Genomic DNA, 9,343 nt, shown 5'->3' on the forward strand with positions numbered 1-9,343 from the left:
GGATAAACAGCCGGCCAGGTGCCTGTGTGCAGGGGTAGGGGAAGCACTAGAGGGCACGGAGTGTCCTTGGCGCCCAGCAACCACTCCTAGGGCGCTCTGCAGGCGCTGGCACTCTCAATTCCCCTCTACATACAGGCAACCAGGATTAAATCAACACTGGTAAAATTAGCAGATGACACATGGGTGGGTGTGTGGCAAAACCTGGGCCAGGGAGCAAGGCTGGCTGCTGGAGATGAGCCAAGTCATCGCAGATCTAGGCACAACCGGTGACATAAGGTGGCCTCGGTCCACACTGGCCAGGGGCTGCTCACCACCCCTGGGCCTCTAGCTGCCATGCAGCACTGGGAGAGGCAATGAGGGCAAGCATAGATGTGGGGCAGGCATGTGGGAGGCTGCAGGTGTGCCTTGGGAAGAGCCAAAGCCCCTGGAAAGCCAGGGCTGGGAGCAGGGAGGGCAGCTGGTGCCTGCTAAAATTAAAGTCCACTCTGGGGCGGGGGGCGGATTGCAGGCTCCAAATTTAGCCAGTTGCAGCTCCCGCCGAGTGTTGCTCCATCACGGCTGCTGCTGACAACACACCTTCAGCCACAGTGCCCCAAATCAGGCACCTCCCGTTTGAGTCCCTAAAGGTGAGGCTCCCACCCCTGGCCAGGAATCAGAGAACCCCAGTGCAGCCCAGGACCAGCTGAGTGTTTAATCACCATCTTTATTTGAGGCGAGCCCACAGCAGTCCAGGTGTGTATGCAACATGTGCTATCTACAGGCACCATTTCCACGCAGGCAACCAAGGCTACACACTTGGTGGGAGGACAGGGCTGGCGCTGGGCTAGGGCTCCATGGGAATGCGGTTCCCCAGCTCTCAGACATCCCCCAGCACAGCACTGGCTTGGTGGGGCACCTGAGCACTGGTACTGGTGCTTTGGGCCAGGAAGGGTGTTTGGGAGCTCCTGCTCTGTGCCATGTCCTTTGAGACATGAATGGGGCTGAGCTGGGAGACACCAAGGGGAGCAGGGAGTTTCAGAGCCTTGCATGCCCCCCGGCTGCACGGTGTGTTCTTCCCCAGAGCTGGGGACAGCTGGGCTGGTGTCACAGCCTCTACAGATCCCCTCCTGGGCTAGGGACCTTTGCACCATTGGAGTCAGGAGGTTGTTAGGCCCATTGACCCATGGCTTTGGCATGGCTGGAGCAGGTCAAAGCTGGATTCCCCTGGGGGAAGAGGCAGAGACTATGTCACTGATCTTCAAAAGGGAATGTCTCTCTAGCAGAGCCCATCACAGGGTGTCGGTGTGTCATTTCGCTGGGCCAGGCTGGTGGCCCTGGGCTCCCTGTGCCCTGCAAGACATGTGTCTGAGTGCTTCCTCCCCTGGCTTTGAGCTCAGATGAGCACTCCTTGTCCCCAGCAGACTGCTGGGTGCACTGCCGCACCCACTCCATGGGTGTGGGCATAGGGCCCACTTGCTTCCCCTGATTCTGTCACCACTGACTACACACCACAGCAGAGAGACTTGAGCACTGCTTTTTGCCTGGAGCCCAGCAAACTGTGACCAGGTGTAAGGGGCAGGCCTGTGGTGAAAACCACTGCTGATTCCATACAGGCACTTGGTAATCATAGCCCAGGATAAAACCCTGGGTTGAAGCCATGTGGGCAGGGAAATGGAGCCAAACCTGCTTCTATGAACGCTTCTGACCTCGTGTATTGTCATCCCATGCATCAAAACCATCACCCTACCTGCTGGCAAAGCTCTAGAGATAGTTGAGGGGGTTTTTTTCACCTTCCTGAAGCATGGGGCTGGTACAGCTGCTGTTCGGGAGGTGCTGGGGAAATGGAGGCTGCAGGTCTGTGGCACTCAGGGTTTATTTGGCCTAGCTCCCATATGCTTTCATCTGGCTACTCATTAATGGCTGCCCCGGGTGATGATGAGGAGGATAGATTTATGCATCATGGGTGGAGGGTGCCTGTGTACACAGGTCAGAGCTCCAGTGAGTTGCGGCGACCTCTGTGCCCCACTAGCTACATGGCACAGAGCCTCCTCCTCATGGCTTCTTGGCTGCTACCAGCAATCTCCTGCAAGTGGTCCCTGGGTGTCACACTGCAGTGAACCCCTCACCCCTGCCCTGCCAGTGCTGGTGCAGGGGGCAGAAGGAGAGGGAGCCATGACAGCCCACCAGAGCATCCTCCTGCACCTCCGACGAGGAGGACTTGGGGGCTGGTGGCTCAGGAGTGCTGTTGCCTCCTCCCATGTCAGCAGGGCCCTACAGCCACTGCCGGAAACAGTCCTGAGCTAAAGCTTGAAGGGGCACACAGCAGCACTGTCCCTGCCTGGGGAGGATGACAAACAGCTCCCTTTCAGATTACTGTTCACTCTGAAACATAATGATGACAGCACCCTCTGCACTGCCAGGAAGAAGCTGTTAAATAAGGACCTGCAGCATGAGGAGGGACCTGTCACTGGGGAGGACAGGGCGGACTTGTCCCAGCCAGGGCTCTCTGCTCTGTGGCAGAGGCATAGTGGGGACAAGTAGCAATTTTTCTGGTGGCAGCAACATTCACAGGGCACACATCACTCCTGGCTTGCTCACAGTGGCCTCCACCAGACCTGAGGGAGATGCCTGGGAGTGGGGGCTGATTTGAGATCCGAGAATCCCTGGACGCAGGGCCACCACAGGAAGCAGTGGGTGCCTGCAGAAGGCACCAGCAGCCCTTTCCACGGTCGTACCAACTCTCCGCTCCTAGGAGCAGAGTGAAGTGGGCACACATCCAGACTGCTGCCTCCATGCATTCATCTGTTTTCTGGTCCCTATTGCATCCTGGGTAGAAGCCACGTCCTGCAGTCTGTCCCCACGTGCCTCATGGTGGGACACATGGGTTAGGCCAACACCTGCCCACGCACCCTGGATGGGTTCCAGCAACCAGCTGGGTGAGGAGAAAAGGAATGGTTGGGTGGCAAGCAGAGGGCACCCTGGCAGTCAGGGGAGACCTGGCTGTGCCGAAACTGAGGTGCAACAACTCTGCCCTGCTCCCTGCAGCCATATGGGAGCACTGAAGGCAGCACCAGATGCTGTTGGGAGAGCACGGGCCTGGTGAAGCCCATGAGATGTGTAAAAAAGTGGGAGGGGGCACTTCTAAGTGAGAAGAGCTTCTGGATGACTGTCCCCAGGGTCTCCAGCCCCTGGCACAGGCTGGCAGGCTTTAGGAGAAAGGAAAGTCCACATGGCAGGAGGTGCCCTGCGGACCAGCCAGCAGAAAAGGGAAATGGCATTCACATCCAACCTGGGCTCATAAAAAGAAGTTGATGCCCAATATCCCCCCAAAGTTTGCTAAATAAATACACAAATATGAACACTAAGCCTAGAGCCGGGGCACAGGGGTTTCCCAGAATTGTCAGCTCCCCTCAAAATTCCTTCTTTGCTGTTTCCACATCAAAACATGGTCTCCTCCCATCCACCCCGAACGTCCCCATGGCCCAGGCACCATCTGTCCCCAGCCCATCCCATGCCTCGTGTCTCCCAGGGCCAGCGGTGAAGGCTGTCTTTTCATCTGCTTAAAGTCCATCCCAGAAACGCTAGCCAAAGGCATGGCAGAGACCGTCTTCTCCAGGCTAAGAAAGTAAATAACTTCTCCAATATGCAAGGATTAGTGGACAGGAGCCAGTGCAGCAAAGCATCCAGTGTCCTTCAAGGGGATTAAAAATAAATAAGTGAAGCTTAGTGTTTTCTCAGGAGTGCGTTCATTTGCAGCTCTGCTGGGGTGGGCAGGGGGTTTATTTAAATAAAGGGGGGAAAAAAACAGTCCAGTGCTGCTCTGGCAAATACGCTCCCTGCACATTGATCTGCTTTTGCCCACTGCTTCCATCCTGACTGGAGAGAAGAGGCTTGCAGTCCTTGGAAAGAAGCCTCCAAGACCGCCCCAGGACAAACCCTCCCTACTGGGCTTTGGTGGTGTGTTTTCTCTCTCTGCCGTGGTGCAGGGATCTGGGGACTCCACACAGCAGGTGGATGTCTGGGATGCTAGGTGCCTCCAGGCCATGGTTCCTTGTGCATTGCTTAATCTCAGGTTCAGTTTCTTCTCTTCAAGAAAAAGAAGCTGCTCTTCTGTGGGGGGCCCAGCAGCATTGGCACTTGGCTTTTATGTGTAATTTTAACCTAAAAAGTGAAAAACCCAGCTCAGTAAGGGGCTCCTTGGCTTTGATCCCCCACCAGGCAACCCCCAGCCTGGGACTCTGGGGAGCCAGCCAAGCAAGCTAGGAGCAGCCCAGCACCCAGCAGCAGGGCAAGGAGCCAGGCTGTTAAATGCTTTGCTGTATGGGAGTAACAGCTCCAGAATTACATCTAGGCAGCACTGGGACTGGCAGAGGCTTTCTTCTCTGGGCAAGCTGTCTGCCGGATGGTGGGAGATCCCACTGCAGTCCCCGTGGGAAGAGATGTTGCTGCATCCACACATGCAGCAAGGGACAAGAGGGTTCATGTCCCGCCCGCCCCATCTCTCTCTGCTGCCAGCCCCTGCCTGCCTTGGGTAACTGCAGCAGAGCTGCCCCCTCCCTGGGGACTCACAGTGCAGGGTGGCTGCATCCAGGGCTCCCCATCCACCTGCATGGGCAGCAGCTTGGCTGTCCTGCAAGGCACAAAGAGAGGGAACACAGGGTGACACAGGCACCAGCTTTTGCTATTGGTCGAGCGCTCAGCTGGGACGGGGACAAATACCTAATGGTGACAGATGAACACTGGGCCAGTCTCTTCCCAGCGCTCTTCAGTCCTGTGTAGATCTGCCCCATTTCCATCGCACCCTCCAGTCCCACCACTTCCAGGAGCTGGTCGCTGAGGTCTGCAAGAGAGAGGGATCCAAGTCAGTACCCCCATCCCTAGGAATCCCCTGACTTCTGCCATCATCCGAAACATAGGGCCAGCACACCGGGGATGCTGGCTGCCCTGGAGGGCAGTGTAGCTGGCAGCATAGTGGGGATATGTCCCGATGTCCTTCATTCCCTGAGCCCACTGAGCTGGGTGTTTGCAGCACTGGCCAATGCTGCTGTCCAAAATCCCTGGAGCAAAAATACTTCTGGTCTGAAATAGTGCAGGGTGGCAGCCTGGATCCTCAACAGCTCTTTAACTGCTTGTTTGCAGTGTTTATGAAATGGCAGCAGAACCTTCCCTGTGTGAGCTGGGGCACTACAGCACACCTCTCCACCCCACCCTGCTCCCCCAGGAGCTGGGATGCATGGGGGAATCCTCCCTGGGATGGATCTGCTCAAATCCCAGGGCACTGTCTCTTTTTCCAGCTCCTCCTGCTTTTCCAGGCTACCAGCAAAGGTGCCCAACATCAAGCAACTCGTTCCATCTCTCACTCCCTTCGGGGTTTTCTTTCACCCCTGGTGGAAACATCTCCAGGAGAAGCACCCTGAGCACCTGTCCATGCCCTCCTGCACCCCTGCAAGTGGAGATGCACCCAGGGGACCAACCCTGATGCCTCTTGCTTTGGAACCAGTCTTTGTTCTGCCCTGCTCTTTTCTGCCCATTCCCATGGGCTGACCTAGTGAGGACCAGGTCAGTGACACCGCTGTCCTGGCAACCTCGTGGCAATGGGCCTATTTCCTACACTAGCCCTGGCCTGCAGGAGGTGGAGGGTGGAAAATACAGGCACTTTGCCTATTTTGTTGACTGCTTTTTAACCCACTGCACTGTGCTGGGGAACCCTGCAAGCACTTCTGGTTGCCTGCACCCAGCCCATGTCCAGGTGGCTGCAGCAATGCTGGCAACACCCAGGCAGGCAGAGCCATGCTCCTTCACCAGCTTAGTCAGATCTTTCTTGGGGTCACAAGGCAGTAAGCCAACATCAACCCCTCCAGTACGATTGCTCCAGTGCCACATGCACTGAGCTGTAGCCAGAACCAGTGGCTGCCTAGCTCCTTTGTGCTAACCCTGCCCACCTTGCACAACCCATAAATCCCAGTTGCTGCCAGGCCCTGTCGCTTACCCTGCACACAGAACTTTAGCTCCTTGGCATCGGTCACTGTGGTGTGCAGCTTCTCTGGCGCTTTCTTGCCCAGCCGGTTGTAGCCACGCTGCTTCTTGGTCTCGCCCCAGAGGTTGGAGCCACCGTACATGCTGGGAATGTTGAGGACGGCGATGCCCTCTAGAGATGCGTTGCTCAGGTCTAGCAGGGTCCCGTCACACTGCCAGGCACACATGGGCAACATCATGCCGTGGGGTCAGGGGGAGCTGATGCCCAGTGCTGTGAAGCCCAGCCTCCTCTCCCCGCCTGCCTACCAAAGGAGTGGGGCTCCCTGAGCATGCTGTGCTACCATATGGTCCCCAGAGTGGCACAGGCAGCCCCAGGGCAGCTGGGGGTGGAGGTGCAAAGAAATACTCCTGGCTTTGCTTTCCTAGGGCTCAAAACCACCACCTCCCCTTCCTTGTGCTGCTTTCCCCTCTATTTTGATATGAATTTTACTAGACATCCAAGATGACAGTTTTAAAAACCAAATTCCTGTGAAAACACATAAAACCCTCAGCTGGGCTCAGTGTTGCAACCCAATGTAGGAGACAATACCACCTCAGCCCTGGAGTGACCTCCATACAAGCATCTCCAGCATGTGAATCCCCACCTCCCCTTGTTCAAATTTACTCCAAAGAATCAGAAAGTTTGGCTGCCCAAAAACTAACCCAAACCAGTTTGACTTCAAATTCAGTTTGGGAATTAGAAATTATGCTGGAAGGAAATGATAGGAAAGGTGTCAGAGGAAAAAGAGTCAGATTTTGGAGAGAAAACTCAAGGCAGCACACAGAACCGGTATCCTGGGCTTCGCTGTTGTACAGCAGGACTGCCCCAGCTGAAAATTCCTTGTAAAAGGTAAAATACCTGTTGCCTGCAACTTTCGCACAGGGCTGGAAGCAGCAGCCATGGAAATGCATTTCTTAACTTCAGATTTTATCACTCTTATGCTACCCGGATGACACTGGAACCCCTTTCTAGATACCTCTGGAGAAAGCAGTTGCTTTCCCATTCAACTGTATTTTCTCTAGAACATTTTGTATTTTCCTTTATGCATCTGCTCTCTACCTGCCACATCACACTTCAGCAAATACTGGCACACTTTTCCTTGCATTATGGTGATGCGACAGCATTTCTGCCCTGTCTTGCTTTGCCAAGAGGACTATGAATGGGCTGATGAACTCCCGCTGTTGTTTTGGCTCCAGTTGTTTTCCTCCAGCAAAGAGTAAAGGTCTTGAGCTTATTTTTAATATGCTGTTGGTAAATGCTGAGCATGCCAGCTGCACATACGCAGAGCTGGGTTGCACACATGAGCAAACGTCTTTGTACGTTCAGATCTGCTCTGCCTCCCCTAATGCTCTGATACCTTATTTTTAGCCTCATGTTGAAAGCAAAAGGCAGGCATCTTCTCATCTGGGAGTGAGGAGCTGCCTCCCCAAGGGTTGTAAAGGATGTAAATCCCTTATTTCTCAGTATGTTTTAATGACATTATGATTTGTAGGAACAGAAAAGACCCTAACACCGAGCAGCAGATACCAAGTGAAAGGGCTCCAATAAACAATGTATCCCACGCCTGGCCAAGCATCGCCCTCGACCGCAGGCATCTTTCCTGCTTTCCTGAAAGGCAGTGGGCACTGACTCAGCCATGGTGGGATGGCATTGAGTCGACCCGTAGCTGCCTGGGCTATGGGAGCCCATTCAGGGTGGACAGGACCACAGGCGCCCTCCTGCCCGCACACATGTGTGCAAGGAGTGATTTTTCCCTGCGTAGCCCTCTCCTATTAGCATGCCAGCGAGCTACAATGGGCTCTTTGAGCAGGGGCAGCTGACAGTGCACTGGCAGCGATGCTGGAAGTAGAAATTTGCAGCTGGGGAAAAAGCAAATTCATTTCCAGGAGCTGTAGGGGAACGAGTGCCAATTTCCAAAACAAAACTGCCATTTTCTCTGCAAGGCTGACAGTTGCCTGGGAGCCAAAGGGAGGACAGGCCTGCTGCTTTCAACTTCAAATACTGTGGGATTAACACTTTCCTGCTGGTGCACTGCAGACGGTGCCAACACGCACCTCACGAGGAGCAGGGAGGCACCTTGCACCCATCTCTAGCAGCATGGAACCCACAGATGCAGACGTTATCCATTCCCACCAAATGCTGGTGCGCAGCCAGTGAAGGGGGTGAGATGGCTGTGTCACTGCTCCACTTCCTTCCCATCAGCTGCAGAGGGCACAGGTATCCCTTTCAGGCTTAAGGAAGGCTGAGACTCCCCACCTGGAAACAGGCTTGAAAGTCCCTCTCCCTACGGCCACACCTGCCACATCAACAGCTCCCTGGGCTCTGCCCGCACTCTGCCTGCTCTCTACCCATCACCAGCAACCCTGTGCCCACTGCCTGGTCTGAATCAAATGAGCCCTTTGCAGCAAGTGCTGGTTTCTTCCCCTCTCCCTTGAGCCTAAGTTATAAAAGGGTCATTTATCCGGAGATAAGGAGAGGAGGAAGTTTACTGCAAAGCATGGCCCAAACCCCCCAGCATGAGTGGAGAAATGACAGCACTCTTAGCAACCACAGTCCCTCCTTCCCACTCTAATTAAAGGCTGTTTCCATTTCATCCATCGAGGGTTGGGAGCAGACACAAAGTTCATGGAGGGAATATTCCAGGCACGCTCTCAAATACAGCTGGAAAGGGAGGGAAAATACAGGGCTATTCTTCTGCCTGCAGCTGGCCAGCTTTACAGCAAGTGCCACGCTGTGGAAGAGCAGCTCCTGGCAGCCATTACATCCTCCTGCTGCTGTAAAGGGTCAAAGCTGCCATGGCATCCTCTCCCCGAACAGCCAAAAGCCCTGCCTGAGACACTCATGGGTTACATGTCCCAAAAACCCTTTGTGCTGCTGCTGGAGCCAGGGACCATCTCGGGAAACCCACCTCCACCTCGACATAGTCATGGAGCTTCTTGCAGGTGGCCGCAAAGGTCTCTGACGTCCCAAATTCAAAGTACCACAGCTTGTTCTTCATCCTGGGGCACAGAGATACCTCAGCATACTGCTCGGGAGTGACATCTTGCCCCAGATTAGCCAATGGCAAGATGGACTGCCAGAGACTTTCTGGTGCTGTTGAGATGAGGACATAAGGCATCAGTGAGGACACAAGGCATCAGTGAAGACACGAGCCATCATGGGGAGGGACTGCTGGCATCACAGCTCCAGGGAGCTGTGCTGTGGGACAGAAAGTGGCTCAGGTGGACCTGGCTCTGACACCCAGTGGAGGGGAAGGATACAAGAGCTGGGCAGTCTCTCAGCATGGGATGGGATGCCCCAACCAGCCTTCAGCAGAGATGAGCATGAGCTGTCATCTCTTGATGGGGC

General features: G+C 54.9%; 1 protein-coding gene across 1 annotated transcript in view; it reads right to left on the bottom strand.

Annotated features, from left to right (window-relative positions):
* Nucleotides 1-3,991: 3,991 nt before the first annotated feature.
* LOC104498561 (diacylglycerol kinase beta-like) overlaps nucleotides 3,992-9,343 on the bottom strand; it is a gene marked incomplete at its 5' end in the record, with an annotated part of 15,934 nt that continues 10,582 nt past the window's right edge. The window contains 5 exons of the mRNA XM_010141958.1: nucleotides 3,992-4,140; nucleotides 4,549-4,609; nucleotides 4,699-4,819; nucleotides 5,969-6,167; nucleotides 8,904-8,994. Coding sequence (XP_010140260.1) covers nucleotides 4,054-4,140; nucleotides 4,549-4,609; nucleotides 4,699-4,819; nucleotides 5,969-6,167; nucleotides 8,904-8,994 — 559 coding nt within the window. The remainder of the gene's footprint in view (nucleotides 4,141-4,548; nucleotides 4,610-4,698; nucleotides 4,820-5,968; nucleotides 6,168-8,903; nucleotides 8,995-9,343) is intronic.

Source organism: Buceros rhinoceros, unplaced genomic scaffold (genome assembly GCF_000710305.1).
Source record: "Buceros rhinoceros silvestris isolate BGI_N320 unplaced genomic scaffold, ASM71030v1 scaffold16398, whole genome shotgun sequence".
Taxonomy (NCBI): Eukaryota; Metazoa; Chordata; class Aves; order Bucerotiformes; family Bucerotidae; genus Buceros; species Buceros rhinoceros.